The sequence below is a fragment of the Brassica rapa genome, chromosome A02 (genome assembly GCF_000309985.2).
Source record: "Brassica rapa cultivar Chiifu-401-42 chromosome A02, CAAS_Brap_v3.01, whole genome shotgun sequence".
Taxonomy (NCBI): domain Eukaryota; kingdom Viridiplantae; phylum Streptophyta; class Magnoliopsida; order Brassicales; family Brassicaceae; genus Brassica; species Brassica rapa.
Window position 1 is genome coordinate 24,641,045 of NC_024796.2, and position 15,669 is coordinate 24,656,713.

Below are 15,669 nucleotides of genomic sequence, written 5' to 3' on the forward strand. Positions count from 1 at the left end.
TTGTGAGAATGATCAAATCATAAACTGGAAATTTGTTCATGTGAGAATGATCAAAACAAACAATACAAACATTACAATTCCAAAACCTGAAGATTCGAAAACATTACAATACAACAAAGATTTTCACTTGCTTACACATGAAACTGAACCATAAAACCGGAAGATCACGGAACCAGACATCGGTCTTATTCCATCACAAAAACATGATATAACAATTTACCTGATTTTGGCAGGGCGGAATTCAATTCCTTGAACGATCAAACCACTTTTCCAGTGAGGAGTGTTGGTCTTAATAATACTAAACGAAATATCATCACAACATGAATCATTGTAGAACTCACCAAGCTCGGCTTCCATCCACCCATCTTCCCTCGCCTCTGGTCTCGTTACATCTCTCGTTTCTGTCTCTCTCCTTCGACCACGACCACGACCGCGACGAGGAGGCCCAATAAAGTATATCAACTTTTGAGAAGGTTCTTGTCCAACCAATCCAACTCCAACGTCCACCGGCGAATCTCCCAAATTAGGACATCCGTTCTTTGTCTTGAACACGATGTAAACCGAGTAATGAGTTCTAGGAGATAGGTAACGAGTATGCATCCCGTCACCAATATCAAACCAACATACATTGAGTAGCTCTGCTATTTTTTCAAACCTGCATTGCAACATTTTTTCCCCCATCTTCATTAGTCATTATCATCAGAAAAATGAGTACAATCGAATTGCAACAAGAATAAAAGGATTTGCGTACCTAGATTCAGGAATTGAAATCCATCGCCAATATTGGGGACTAGTTCCCCATGTGATCGACGATTCCTTCAAAGATAACATGATACATCTTTTCCCACTCGCTTTCTCTAACCAGAAGCTCTATCATTGTGGGACCAAATAAAAGAAACTTGAAACATTCAGAAACCACACCAAATTAATCAACTCAGGAGGTTTAATCACATCCTTGTTCACATAATTCTCTAACATACTGAGAATGATGACCGTAAACATTTGTTAATTTGTTCACGTCTACGTCTTATCTATGGAAAAAAAAGCAACGTGTAATAGTGTTTATTTTCGTTTATAATATTTTTTTAAATCATTGTATTGGTTGTAAATTGTCTATTGTTGACAACAATTGTAACTTTGGATTCAGTTTACATGTTAAAAAAAAAGTCAACGGTTTCGATACACATATTACTCTCGACTATATCTAAAATCTGACTGAATCACAGATCCTTATTCTCATACCATTCTAACATCTAATTTTGAGCCCAAGGCAGATCATTATTCTCAGTTAATACCTTTTTGCCGTCCTCGATGAGAACAGGATCATCGCAGAGAGCGAAATAGAGCTCCTTCTTGGACAAGAAAACTCGCGAGTACTGTGGAATCAGAGAGGAATATTCCGAAGGAAGAAACTTCTCCCACACGGTATCGGATTTAACAGCCGACTCGAACGTTTTCGAAACAGAAGCAGAGACGCAAGCGTCTCGTGGACTCGTGAAGGAGATAATGGTGGAGATGCAATCCACCGGCAATGAATCGAACGGTGACGGCATCGTTGCATGCATCAAATCGCCTGCGTCTGGAATCTTGAAAGACAGATAGCCCTTAAGACTTTTTTTGTAATAAATAAATATATATAGACTTCTTGAGATCGTTCTAAAGTCGCTTCTGTGATGAAGTGGTGAAAGAAAGAATGATTTATAATGAAAAACAAAAGACTCGTGGTATCCGTGTCTTACATGTTTACGAAGCTTCCCTTCTTGCCGTGTGCATCGCAACACTACGCGTTTTCAATTAATTCATTACTAACTGTGGTTGTAAGCCCATGATCTAATAAATATTTCCCCACATGGTCGAATCACAAAATTAATGTCTACGAAATTATATGTGTAGCTGATTCAAATAATACACTTTCACCCTATAGAAACTTACACACATCTCGACCAGTTGGCTTGGCTCATGGGCCTAAGAGATGGGATGTCTCACATGATAGAGGGTATCCAACGAGACACTTCATCTAGAACTATCTGGACTTAAAATCTGGAATACCTGAATTATTAAAATAAATACACTCTCTTATTGAACTGGGTACACGTGAGAGTTACAAAAACATCAAAAGATAGAAAAATCAAAAACATTAATTACAATCAAATTAACAACCATTAAAACAGACTCTGTTACAATATGTTTTTGGTTTGATACATAAACATATAACACCGGACTCACTAGCTCAAACACGCTCATCCATGGACTGGTTCTTACTTCACCATACCTTTTTCACAGGCCGGAACTCAATGCCCTGAATGATGAAGCCAGGCGTCCAATAACTGTACTTGATTTCACTAATACGAAACCAGATTTCATCGCGATCATCCATGAACCCTCCATCGTTTAAGAATTCTCCAAACTTTGCCTCCACCCACCCATCTTCCCTCTTCTCTAGCTTCGTTAGCTCCAGCCTTTCCCACTTTGCACCTTCGGGAGTTTCATGTACAATTACTCCAACTCCAAAGCTTTTTTGGACATCTTGAATTTGATCCTTTGCCTTGTAGACTACGTAAGCCGAGTACTGAGTATCAGGAGAGAGGAGTTTTGGTTTCAGCACACCGTAGATCTTGAATGGAATCCCAGTTACAAGTTGTGGGACTTTTTCAAACCTTTATAACACATTGCATTCAACATTATCAGAACGAGTTAAAGTTTTCATGAATTTTTAACTCAAGACTAATTGATATTGGATGCATCCTTGTCCCTTATACTCTTTCCATTTAATAAAAGGTGACATTTTAACACTTTTTCTTATTACACAAATTGTCATATTAAAATTATAATACAACATTAATACGGATTGTATAAAAAAACTTTGATCCTGTAAATATATTTAATTATCTCAGATATTATTAGGTAAATAAATGTAATTATTGGATAACAAATTAATTTTAACAAATTTTTTTAATTTGTGTAAAAAGTGTCAAAATACTGTTTAAAATAAATGCTTCTAATCATCGCCGTTTGACCACTGGAGTTTATCATTATGAGATGATATTATTCCTAACACAAATCTTTAGAATTCAAGCAAAAAGGAGCTACCTAGAATCAGGATCTGAGATCAATCGCCAAAAGGTAGAGAATGTGAGATCAAGTTCCTTCCCAGATAACATTATAGTCCTCGTCCCTCTCGCTTTGTCTAAACATAAACTCTATGTTTTCCAAAAATAGAAAGCTTCATTAACAAGAAATCTATAATAGTAGAATAAACTTACAAACTCAAAATAATCAAAACATAATCAGGTATACCATTTTTCTATCTTCGATTAGAACATAGTCATCGCATCGAGCAGGAAAACGTTTCTTCATGGATGAGAAGATTGAATATTCCTGAGGAAGAAACTTCTCCCTTACGCTACCGGAAGTGACAGCCGACGCTGATCCAAAGGTTGTAGAAACCAAAGGGGCGAAGCAGAAGGCAAAGAACAATACATTCCTCTGGAAATACATAAAAAAAGTGGACAACTTGGAAATGATTCAGCGCCGTGACTTTTCTCCAGTGTTTGCCTGTACCGATAGTCTGCGTCAAGATCTGGATCAAGCTTGAGAATTGTTGTTCTGAGTATGAAGCACGGGGACGGCAATTCACTGCCGTCTCACGTACCAGATGCCCTTCCGGGACGGGGATGTGGTGGGGACGGCTTGGGGACGTTTCCGAAACGTTTCAGATAGAGCGGGGATGGCAAAGGTTTTTGGGGACGTGTAGCTAGGTTGTGGAAACGTTTCTGATGTAAATCCAGTATCGATTTTTACATTTATTATGTCATATTTTTGGAAAACAATTGAAAAACAAGGAAACACATCCTTATATAAAGGATTATGGTTACAAAGTTTTAAACTATCTTCTTTTAATCTTAAGCAAACCCTTATTATCTTTTATCTTTTTCATCAATTGTCATTTCTCTACGTCTATGGAAAACACAGAGTATTACAAACTCTGTTTTGCGTTTGCCAATTCTTACGTAAGTGTGTTGTTTAGTTTATATATACTTTTCACGTTCCATGCTTCTGAAGTTATGTACGAATTATGTTACATGTCTTTTATTTTGAGTTTTATGTTTATACATATTTTGTTTTGTCTATATACAATTTTCTAACCTTTTATTTTATATGAGAATTATGATTTGATTATATATATATATATATTTTTTTTTTTAATTGACGTACCCATGCCGTACCCGTATCCATAAATTTTAAGTTTAGCCGTTACCCGTCCCCGCCCCCGTTCCCGTATCTGTCCCCGTATCCGTCCCGGTGCAACATTTCTGACTTTTGCGCACTTCTCAAGTCTTAACTTTCAAAGTCGTCTGACCTGTTTGCCAAATTACCCCTTCTTTGAATCAGCGAGAGGAGTCCTTTGAAAATGTCTATTTCCAAAGTCGTCCGGATATTTTAAAGCAAAATCACTGATCTACATTTTATGAATTAGTAAAGTAGCCTAAAAGTAAACCCTTAAACCTTGTAAAACTAAAGCCTAATATAAAAGTCTAATATAAATTTTTTTTTGCTGAAATACTTCCTTACCCACCTTGTCTAATATGACAAAATTTCCCGGTAAATTGAACACCATGCCTCAAATTGTTTGCTCAGATACTTCTTCTCCCAACTTGTGGCTTCAGAACTTCCATGCACAATCAATCCAACTTGAAAGTTGTGTAAGATATGAAAGGGATCTCTTGTCTTGTTCACTACGAACACGAGTAATGAGTTCTTGAAGATAAGGGGATTTATATTATTAAACCATGGATCTTTAATGGACATTCAACAAGATGCTGCGGCACTTTCGTCTAGCCTTCACAACACATTGCATGAACCATCATCGGAAGGAGCCACCGTTAATGGGACTTCCACGTCCCTTTTGTCCCCCATGGGTTTTACCCTCCTGACGGCTGGTGCATTATGTTTTGAAGGCTCGAGAGATTATTTCCTGATCCTACAATCTCTACGTGATGTTTTTTGTGCTTTGTCTTCACTCACACTTGTCAAAAATTACTTTCCACAGATCACCCATCCTGAGACTTTCCCACCTCGATCACATGTAACTTTTAAATTCTTTATGGACAAGTCATTAAAAAGATAAGTGTACTTTGTTATAATCAAATCAATTCTTAAAAGCTTCTACACATACGCGTTCTCCAAGTATAACCAAATCTTAATACATATAAACGACCAAAAAGAAAACTTATCTCATGACATAACAAAAGTTCTATTTCTATAGGTTGATGCCTTTCGCCTTGAAAAACAGACTCAGCTTATCACAGGCCAGTGAACATGATGTTTATTCAGTAGATTGGGTGAACCATGAAAGTCTATATTAACAAACATGCTCATAAAGTCTCTCGAAGCAGCTTGCCACATCGCTCACTTGTCACTTGGAGGAGGCATTCTCAATGCTAAAGTAGTACAACATGAACCTAATCCTTTCAAAGTCCGGCTATGGCAGTGGGGACATTTGTAAAACTATACTACAACAGTTAATGGGCCAATTCATTCATTAGTCATTACTAACTCTTCCTTTGGAAGTCCATGATCTAATAAATGATTTCTCATAAAACGTTTAGAGTCTACGAAAATTGTGTAGCTGATTCAAAGAGCACATTTTCTCTTATTGAATTGGTTCGTGTGAGAATGAAAAAAACATCGACAAAAATCACAAAAATTAATTACAATTAAATAACCACTAAAACTGTTCCAACTTATTTCGGTTGATACATAATAAACATATAACACCGGACTCACTAGCTCAATTGCTCAAACACGTACGGTTGTACATGGTGTGGTTTTTACTTCACCAGAGTTTTTCCACAGGCCGGAACTCAATTCCTTGAATGATCAATCCACGCTTCCAATAAGGAGACGTAATGTCTATAATACTCAGTTCAATTTTTTCACAACCAAATTCATTGAATAAATCACCAATCTCTGCTTCTATCCAGCCATCTTGTCTCTCCTTTGATTTCTTTAGCTCCCTCCTTCCCCACAATTTTATCCTATCCGTAGACTCATCAAAGCATATGAATCGTTTAGTAGATTTTTCTCCCACGAAACCTATTCCAACTTGTATAGGCAAATCGCGGAAGCCATGACATCCAGTTCTTGTCTTGTACACTACGTAAGCCGAGTAATGAGTTCGTGGAGATAGGACTCGAGTATTCATCCAACCACGGATCTCGAAAGCACATACATCTAGAAGCTCCGGTACTTTTTTAAACCTTTCAACATTATTTACCATCATCATAATGCTAATTGTAACCATGCATGCCTTGTGTAGCAATCCATCTTAAACAAGAAAAAGGAGTATACCTAGCTTCGGGAATTGAGATCCATTGCCAATACTGAGGAGAGTTTCCCCATGTGATTGCGAGTTGCCTCGCAGATAACATGATACATCTCTTCCCACTCGCTTTCTCTAACCAGAAGCTCTATGTTTTATCATAAATTAGGTATGTTAATCAAAAAGTATTTGAAGGCCGGACTAATTGTAAAACTCATTAAAAAAACTAGACATACCTTTTGTCCATCTTCGATTAGAACAGGGTCATTGCACAAAGCTAGATAGAGCTCTTTCTTCAACGTGAAAACTTGCGACCCAAGAATTAGAGAAGAGTACTCCGGTGGAAGAAACTTCTCCCACACGCTATTGAACTCGGACGTTGACTTGAAGGTTTTAGAAACCGAAGCTGCAATGCACGCGTCCCGTGGACTTGTTAGAGATATTATGTTAGCGATGCAATCATCCGGTAGGTTATCAAATGGTGAAGACACTGAAACCCTCTCTTGTCCGATTTTACCGCCAGAACCAAAATCGAGTTTTTGCCCCATCGACGAACCAAAACACCAACAGAAGCTGAGAGATCCTAGGACTTATTACACTTCTGACTATTCGTGAAGTCGTCCTCTTATGTATCCGAAAATGCCCTTATTCTCATCAGTGGCACGCACGTCTTTCCTCGCAGCTCCATGTTTTACTGTTGGTCTTTGTTTTTGAAATTATAAAGTATAAACTAATGAGTATATATGTGGGTGGTTGATTTTTAAATTCAACTCTAAATTTGTGTTAGGTAGACAATTCATTAAATACAAAAAGGTGTTATTCGGTCAAATCCAATGTAACCCGGATCCGACGATTCCCGGGTTTGTGGATTTTAATAAATATATTTAATAAAAAATATAGATTTTAACATGTTCTTGAAGTTTTTTACTTAAAAATCCCAAGACGCAAAATTTTGAGTCCTTGTTATTTTGGAAAATTCATATTTAAATCAGGTAATTTATGCGTCTTATTAATTATTTCTATATGTTTTAAAAAACTAAACAAGTTAGAAACCTATAAATCTTGACAAAAGCACAACCTGAAATCATCAAACAATTCGTCCACCGCAAGAAACAAGTATTATTACACTACCGGCTTGTTGTAGGTCTGAATTCAATTCCTTGAATAATCAAACCACATTTCCAATAAGGAGACTTAATCTCAATAACACTCAGCTCAATTTCATTACAACCTTCTTCATTAAAGAATTCTCCAAGCTCTGCTTCCATCCACCCATCTTCCCTCTTCTTTGGTTTCATTACATCTCTCATTTCTCCCCTTTCTTTTTTAGCATCCTTATCCATATACCCATCAAAGTAGATGAGTTGTTTAGGAATTTCTTGTCCCACCAGTCCAACTCCCACTTCTACTGGCAAATCCGCCAAGCCAGGACATTTATTCACCGTCTTGAACACAATGTAAGCTGAGTAACGAGTTCCAAGAAATATGAGACGAGTATTCATTTTGCCACGAATCTCAAACCACCATACACTGAGAAGCTCTGCTACCTTTTCAAACCTGCGTATAACTTTTTCTGCTTTAAAAGTTAGATGAATGAAAGTGTCTAAAAGGTGATAATTTCGAATCCCGTTAATAGATGTATGCTCTCCTAAGGAAAATATAACATGGTTTGAACCTTATCATAATATATGATGTATGACTCTTGAGACCCAAAACTTGCTAATCACTAAAAAAATGAATGCAGATCTAAAAATGAAATAAAAAGAAGTTACCTAGATTCAGGAATAGAAATCCATTGCCAGTGTTGAGGACTGTTTCCCCATGTGATCGCTAATTCCTTCGCAGATACCATTACACACTTCTTCCCACTCGCTTTATCTAACCAAAAGCTCTTTGATTTTCAAAAACAAAGAAAAAAAACTCAAAACAATCAGAAAAAAAAATCAATAGAACACACATTATTGTTCCCATAATTATCTAACAGAAATCAATGAATATATAAAGTATAAACGGATATGATCAAATATGAGCATGTGTCAGGACAGATCATAAATGTATACATTATATACATTTTTGCCATCTTCGATTAAAAAATGATCGCAAAGAGCGAAATAGAGCTCCTTCGTTGAGAAAGCTCGCGGTTGTGGGATCATAGATGCATACCCTAGCGGTAGAAACTTCTCCCATATGCTATCCGACTGGACCGCGGATCCAAAGGTTTTCGAAACGGAAGCAACAACACACGCATCCCGAGGACTTGTAAAAGAGATTATGTTAGAGATACATTCCACTGGCAAGTCATCAAAAGGAGATGGCCCGGTCACAATATCCCCTCTGCCTTCAACTCTATATTCAACGCTGTTTTTTTGCCCCATACCCTGCGTTTGTATCAATCGTGTCTGCGTCCTAATAATGCTTGAGAGAGCCAGAGACTTGGTAATGCACTTATGACTCGCCTAAAGTCGGCTATACCGTTAAAGAAATAAAAAAACGACTTCTCTAAAGTCATCCCCAACCCTTTGCTTGTGGCAAAAGAAAATACAAAGGGGAAGAATGTATCTAACGTGGAGGGTACATGGATTATTAAAAAGTATAAGACATCCCACTATACATTAAAAGAGAAGTCACTTTAGTGATTTCTGCTGAGGTGGCACTCATATAGAGCTTCTCGGGAAAAACGTTATAATTCTATTGGCTGGTTTTTTTGAATTTTTCTTTTTCATTTATTTTAATCAATCGCTTATGTAGACAAGCCCAAAACTATTGTCGATTTCGTTAAGCCCATATATAGCTAGGGGATAATAATTATCGATTTAGTTTAGCCTTGGGTACCCGTTCGGGTTCAGGTTGGGTATTTCGGGTTTTTGGATATTTTAGTATAGAGGTGTAGAACCCGTTCGGGTATTTCTGTACTTCGGGACGGGTTCGGGTATTTTTAGTTCGGGTTCGATTATTTCGGATCTGGTTCGGATATTTAGATTTAAAAAAAAAATTAAAATTTTCATTTCTCAAGTTTCTTATATTTAAAAATATAACTTTCAGTTAACTAATTTTTTATTTTTAATAGATTGAATAGTTAATAGATTTGGACATAACATTTTAAAACTAAAAAGGCATTAATTTAGTTTTTTTTTTTAATTTCGGATGTAACTTTCGTTAATTTTTTAAATAAAAAACTTGACATGCATTTTAAGTGAGTAGCAAATCATTTTTTCGTAATTGTATGTATATCATATGAACTTAAAGTATGTGTAGTATCAATATAAATATTTTATATAAAATGAGAGATGTAAACTAAAAATATAAGGTTAATTATACATATGTTCGGTTATCTTCGGATATCCATTCGGGTTCGGGTATTATCCATTCGGGTTCGGGTATCCAATCTCTCCTTATTCAATACCCGTTCGGGTATTTTGCTACTTCGATTCGGATTTCAGTTCGGGTTTTTCGGATCGGGTTCTGGTGCCACTTCGGATATCGGGTAAAGTGTCCTCTCCTACTAATTAGGTTGTTTGTTTTTAATAACTTACCTTTCTAATATGGATTACTTGCGCAAGTTGAAATCATTAAATATGCAAATAACTTATTGACAAAATTTGTTTTTAATAACTTACCTTTCAAATATAGATTACTTGCGCAAGTTGAAATCATTAAATATGCAAATCACTTATTCACAATATGGATTACTTGCACAAGTTGAAATCATTAAATTTTATCGATTTAGTTTACCCTTGGGCAAGATTTAGAATTAAGACAAACTAGGTTAAGACCCGCGCCTTGCGCGGAATGAACATTATATATATAAATTATTTTATATATTATATGTTTATAACATATTATGAAATAATAAATATATATTGAATAATTAAAAAGTCATTATCTACTACTTATATAATTAAATTGGTGCGAACATATAAATAAATTTTATAAATCGAAAAAATATTTTTTCTATTTGATGTGATATATAATTAAATTTAAATGATAGTAACATATATATGGTGTATTTTAATATTAATATTTATTAGATGATGTTTTTTGCTCATATTTATTTTTTTATCATTTGTATATGTTATAGCAAAAAGTCTAAATTAGTGATAACAAAATTTTTACTGTGGGATTAATGGTTTAAGTAATTTATAATATTTTAATAAATTAAGCTGTCAATATTTTTTCAAAATTTTTATCAAAAAAATGTTCAAAGTAATTTCAAAATTAAGATATTTATGTATTTTTATATGGCATATAATTTAATTTAAAATGATACATATATTTATATGTCTTTTATTTTTGATACTTATTAAATGAGACTTTCAACTTATATTATTTTTTAATTATTTGTATCATGCCATAACAAAAGTTTTAAATCATAGATTGCAAAATTTGAATGTAAAACTTTTAACAGTTTTAGTAATTTATACTTTTTAAAAAAAATTCAAAATATAATATGTAAATAATTTTTTAAAATTTTTATTATATGGTTACTATGATTGTTTAATTTATTTTAATAGCTTAAAATTAAACAAATATAATTATAATACACACTTATTTTTATCAAATATTTATTATTCAAAATCATTAATTGTCATATATACTTTAGCCACATTAGGCAATTTCGTAATCTTATTTAAGGAAATAATGAAGCACATTAATAATGTATTTATTGTAGTTTAATAAAAAGCTTATTATATATTTGGATGGACCAACCTATTTCTCTAAGGATTCTAAGACTCATTCTAGTGATGACACGTGGCTACAAAAAATGTTACAATGCTTCTCAAATAATATATAGGGGATATTAAAAACTTTCCTTATTATTCAAACGGTAAACTTGTGCATGTTGATATCATATTTATTATATTGCTTACAAAATATTTTAATGTTTCTAATTAGGTTGTTTGTTTTTAATAACTTACCTTTCTAATATGGATTACTTGCGCAAGTTAAAATCATATCATATGCAAATCATTTTTTGACAATACACATTTAATATCTTTCTTTAAACGATTTTATTATTTATTATGCAAAATATTAAAATCATTAATATGAGAATAAATCGACTGTATATATATAGGAAATACCCAATGTCTTAAAATACAAACATTCTCTTTTCATTCTTTAAAGTATTATTCACAATCTCTCCTCTCATACTATTAAGGTATTACGACAATGCTGCTTGTGTGCTACGAAAAATGTGTTTAGACGCAAAGGCTCCTCTTCTTTAGAACCCTGAACTCAACTCTTTGTGTCTTGTCTCCAAAAAGCATGTCTGGTCTATCTTTTCCATGTGTTGAATACTGGTAACGACAATATGGTCTTCTTTTTTTATATGTAGACCAGGTCGTGAGAGTGATAGTGATCCAGAAAACCTTGATTGAACATGCTGAGAAGCTTTGCCAAGTTAAAGCAGTTCTTGAAGAGGTTCTTTAGTACTTTCTCTCTCTTTGTTGAATATTATCCGGGAAAGAATTACATAGTATCATTTAGTAATACTATTTTATATCATTTTTTTTGTTGAATATACTATCTTATAAGTAAGCTAGCTTTATGCATTTTTTATTTAATTCATGAGGTCATTTTCTCACAGCAGAGAACCTTTTGGAATGGCGCAGGGAGGAAATTTCTCAGGGATATACAGAAAAGTTCAACTGAAGCCGCTGAAGTGGGATGGTGAAGGCAAAGAATAAAGACCTGTAGAGGCCCTTATGATTCTTAAATACGGCGGTGTTCTAACTCACGCTGGTATAAAACAGGTGTTTACATATTCTACCATTTAATTTGTCATTGTTATATATATATACATATATATATATATATATATATATATATATATATATATATATATATGTTTTCCAAATATGGAAGAATTGTTTAACTTATCGACGTTTAACATCACTTGCCATATAATCTAATGAATATTACAAATAACAATTTATGGAAACTATTTTCGAAATTATTGAAAGACTAATAATGTTTTATTTATTACTTTTAATATTTATAACCTATAAAATAAAATGAACGAAATTTTATATAAGATAGTTATAATAGTTTTATCATCTACTTGATGAACTGTGTTTGAATATAATTATATAATAACTATTTTAAATATTACAAAATCCAAAAATGTTTATTAATATTATTTTTAAATTATTTATCATTGTTTAAAGAATAAAGTTATCATAATTTTAAAATAATTTATAAAATGCATTCAGGCAAAGTTGCACTTTCAAGAGTTAAGTCGAGATCTGGATTAAAAATCCTAATAACTGGTAAAGAAGGGAAGCCGAAGACAAAAACATTGAATGTTGTCTACAAACAAATTTTTCAGAATATTCCGTAGTCACGGTACGTAATTTTAATCTACTTTTTTCAAATACAAATTTTAAAATATATAAACTGTTACAATTATTTATTTTTTGTATTTGCCAGATGAGTTGTGATGAGTTAGGAGATCGATGACGGTATGTCAATTTAATATTATTTCATGTTTAATAAAATTTAGAAATTTATAAATCTATCAAATAATGTTAACCCGTCAAATTGCTTACAAAATTTATTTATTTTTTTGCACGTTTCTAATTGAATTTGCTTTCTTTATCGAGAAATGTACTTCATAATTTATATTATTTATGGATAATATTTTGATTTTTATTATATTTTCTTTTAATATGTCTACATAAATGTTTGTTTATAATTTATGGAAAAATAATATTATTCACCTAAAATAAAGAATTACGAAACATATACAATACAATTCTAATTAATGATAATATAAAATCTGTTAATTCTACAACTATACACTATTTATTCCATTTTTTGAATGAAAGTATCTTCGTAAACCCACAAAATATTTTGTGACGTTGTAATTATACACACACACAATATCTGCATCTTCATACTGACGTTACTGTGTTCCCTCTCGTGAGGTACAGGCCGAGAGAGACCACAAGGTGCAAACCGATCATGTTCTTATGCCCGCACAGGGTGCGGACCGGTCACCTAGTATAACTTGTTTGCAAACACATCTGCATTTGTATAATAGATTAAAAGCATGTTCTAAGTTTACATTTAATAGATGAAAACACACACAAATTCACTTTATTGAATTGATTTCATACGAGAATGAAGAACATAAAAAAAAAATCACAAACCTCACAATCCACAAACTTTAAATCATGTCACAAGTCTTTTTCCAAAGAGATTACAACAGAACATCAAACCGGTTTTCCACCACACTAAACCGGTATCGATTTACCGACAATCCCTTGGCCGGAATTCAATTCCCTGAATGATCACACCGCACTTCCAATTCCCTGAAGTAATGTCAACAATACTCACTTCAATTTCATCACAACCTTCTTCATTAAAAAAATCTCCAATCTCTGCCTCTATCCACCCATCTTCCCGTTTCTCCGATTTCATTAGCTCCTTTCTTGGCCACTGTTTGTTTACATCGTTAGACAAATCAAAACATATGAAATTTTTAGGCATATCTTGTCCCTTGAACCCAACTCCAACTTGTATTGGCAGATCCCGGAAGCCATGACGTTGGTTCCTTATCTTGTATACAAAGTAAGCTGAGTAGTGAGTTCCCGGAGACAGGACTTGAGTATTCATAGTACCACCCATCTCAAAAGCACATACGTTGCGAAGCTCAGCTACTTCTTCAAACCTGCACCAAAGTGTATTTATGTAATCATTACATATCTTAGGTTAAGGGTTTTGTTTTATAGTTAACATATTATCTATAATATAATTGTATAGTGTAACTTAATTAGTAAAGGAAAAATGTTCACCTAGATTCAGGCATTGAGATCCATTGCCAATACTCAGGACTTGATCCCCATGTAATCCATAGTGCTCTTGCAGCTAACATCACACACTTCTTCCCACTCCCTTTCTCTAGCCAGAAGCTCTTTGATTTTCAAGAATAATAAATTAAAAATACCCTCAAAACAATGAGCAAATATTGAATAGTTGCATAAATCTGAACTTCACTTACTACCAAACTATTCTTAGATAATATCAGATAGAATCACATCCTTGTTCCCATAATTCTCTAACATAACAAAAGAATGATCAATCTAAAGACGGATCACTATGCGCAAAACATATAAACAAAGTGCAAAACCTATGGATGGGACAAACCTTTTTGCCATCATCGATTAGAAAATGATCGCAAAGAGCGAAATAAAGCTCTCTCTTTGATGAGAAAGCTCTCGATGCAGGAGCCAGAGAAGTATAATCCAACGGAAGAAACTTCTCCCATACACTATCTGACCGGACCGCAGATTCGAAGGTTTTGGAAACCGAACTAGAGACGCATGCGTCTCTAGGACTTGTAAAAGCGACTATGTTTGAAATGCAATCTTCCGGCAAGTCATCAAAAGGCGATGGCCCGGTAATGATCTCTCCAACGCTTTGGTTTTGTCCCATCAACGAACCTGATACTTCCTTATCTTTTGCCTTTAGAGTCAACGCCGTGCTTTGTCCCTGCCGACGAACCGAAAATTTCTTTGCCCTTGCCTTTAGAGTCAACACCGTGCCTTGGCTCTACCATCGAACCGGAAACCTCTTTGCCTTTGCCTTTAGAGTCAACGCCCTGTGTCTGGCCCATAGATGCGTCTGTCTTGTATTCTTTCTTCATCTGGAAGTTGAGACTATAAAAAATTTGTCCAAACTCGTCTAAGATGAGTCTCTGCCGTTGGGAAAACTAATTAAGAAAAATAAAGACTTGTTTAAAGTCGTCCACACATATGTACTACACTACCCTTCTTTGCAAGTTTATTCTCTTTCCTCAGGTCTCAGTGGCGAACCAGGATTATTCTCTTTCCTCAGGTCTGAGTAGTGCCGAACCTACAATACTCAAGGAGAGGGCAAGAGCCACTATAAAATTTTCATAATTAATTTGTTTGATATGCTTAAATTTTAGTTATTTTTTCTTAGTAAATATTATTTTCTAGCTATATTTTTAAACTTATATAAAATTTACTTCCATCCTACATCCGACGACGGGTAATGTTGGTTTTGGATTTTGGAAATATTGTAGAGTAACAAACCATATGATAAAGTCAAGTCATACAAACAAGCATATAAAGATGATCATGATATAAGATTGTTTCCCAATATATATAACAACGTTTTTAATTTACGTAGATATAAGACAAATACCAAAGCATAACCGGAATAATCGGACTGTTCTCCCATTGCAGAAAACCGGTTTACATATAATAACTAGCAAGGATCAACATTAAGATTTAAAAAAAAAAAATCAAATTCGAAAACATTACACAATCCACAAATGACATAACAGTTTTTTAAAAATTGGTTAGACATTTAGACTCAAA

General features: G+C 34.0%; 3 protein-coding genes across 3 annotated transcripts; all 3 read right to left on the reverse strand.

Moving 5' to 3' along the window:
* On the reverse strand, positions 1-2,135 carry LOC103854109 (F-box protein At2g02240). The gene is made up of 3 exons (XM_033285128.1): positions 1,296-2,135; positions 752-870; positions 1-655 (listed from the first exon to the last, which is right to left on the reverse strand). The coding sequence occupies exons 1-3, from the start codon at positions 1,563-1,565 to the stop codon at positions 217-219; spliced, it is 828 nt and encodes a 275-aa protein (XP_033141019.1). The 5' UTR covers positions 1,566-2,135; the 3' UTR covers positions 1-216.
* Positions 2,136-7,449: 5,314 nt separating this feature from the next.
* Positions 7,450-8,697, reverse strand: LOC108870795 (F-box protein At2g02240-like). The gene is made up of 3 exons (XM_018656477.1): positions 8,392-8,697; positions 8,095-8,213; positions 7,450-7,879 (listed from the first exon to the last, which is right to left on the reverse strand). Exons 1-3 carry the CDS (start codon positions 8,695-8,697, stop codon positions 7,450-7,452), a joined length of 855 nt encoding a protein of 284 aa, XP_018511993.1.
* Positions 8,698-13,398: 4,701 nt separating this feature from the next.
* Positions 13,399-15,529, reverse strand: LOC103854007 (putative F-box protein PP2-B6). The gene is made up of 4 exons (XM_033285591.1): positions 14,824-15,529; positions 14,471-14,741; positions 14,119-14,237; positions 13,399-13,994 (listed from the first exon to the last, which is right to left on the reverse strand). The coding sequence occupies exons 1-4, from the start codon at positions 14,967-14,969 to the stop codon at positions 13,574-13,576; spliced, it is 957 nt and encodes a 318-aa protein (XP_033141482.1). The 5' UTR covers positions 14,970-15,529; the 3' UTR covers positions 13,399-13,573.
* Positions 15,530-15,669: the final 140 nt, after the last annotated feature.

What these genes read in the sequence shown, in the direction of transcription:
- LOC103854109 (XM_033285128.1), bottom strand. Translation starts at nt 1,565, where the DNA reads ATGCATGCAACGATGCCGTCACCGTTCGATTCATTGCCGGTGGATTGC. An exon ending in TCATCGAGGACGGCAAAAAG is followed by an intron (nt 871 to 1,295) that starts GTATTAACTGAG and finishes CCACAATGATAG; the next exon opens with AGCTTCTGGTTAGAGAAAGC. An exon ending in ATTTCAATTCCTGAATCTAG is followed by an intron (nt 656 to 751) that starts GTACGCAAATCC and finishes GTTGCAATGCAG; the next exon opens with GTTTGAAAAAATAGCAGAGC.
- LOC108870795 (XM_018656477.1), bottom strand. Translation starts at nt 8,697, where the DNA reads ATGGGGCAAAAAAACAGCGTTGAATATAGAGTTGAAGGCAGAGGGGAT. An exon ending in TAATCGAAGATGGCAAAAAT is followed by an intron (nt 8,214 to 8,391) that starts GTATATAATGTA and finishes TGAAAATCAAAG; the next exon opens with AGCTTTTGGTTAGATAAAGC. An exon ending in ATTTCTATTCCTGAATCTAG is followed by an intron (nt 7,880 to 8,094) that starts GTAACTTCTTTT and finishes AGTTATACGCAG; the next exon opens with GTTTGAAAAGGTAGCAGAGC.
- LOC103854007 (XM_033285591.1), bottom strand. Translation starts at nt 14,969, where the DNA reads ATGAAGAAAGAATACAAGACAGACGCATCTATGGGCCAGACACAGGGC. An exon ending in GGCAAAGAAATTTTCGGTTC is followed by an intron (nt 14,742 to 14,823) that starts GTCGGCAGGGAC and finishes ACAAAACCAAAG; the next exon opens with CGTTGGAGAGATCATTACCG. An exon ending in TAATCGATGATGGCAAAAAG is followed by an intron (nt 14,238 to 14,470) that starts GTTTGTCCCATC and finishes TGAAAATCAAAG; the next exon opens with AGCTTCTGGCTAGAGAAAGG.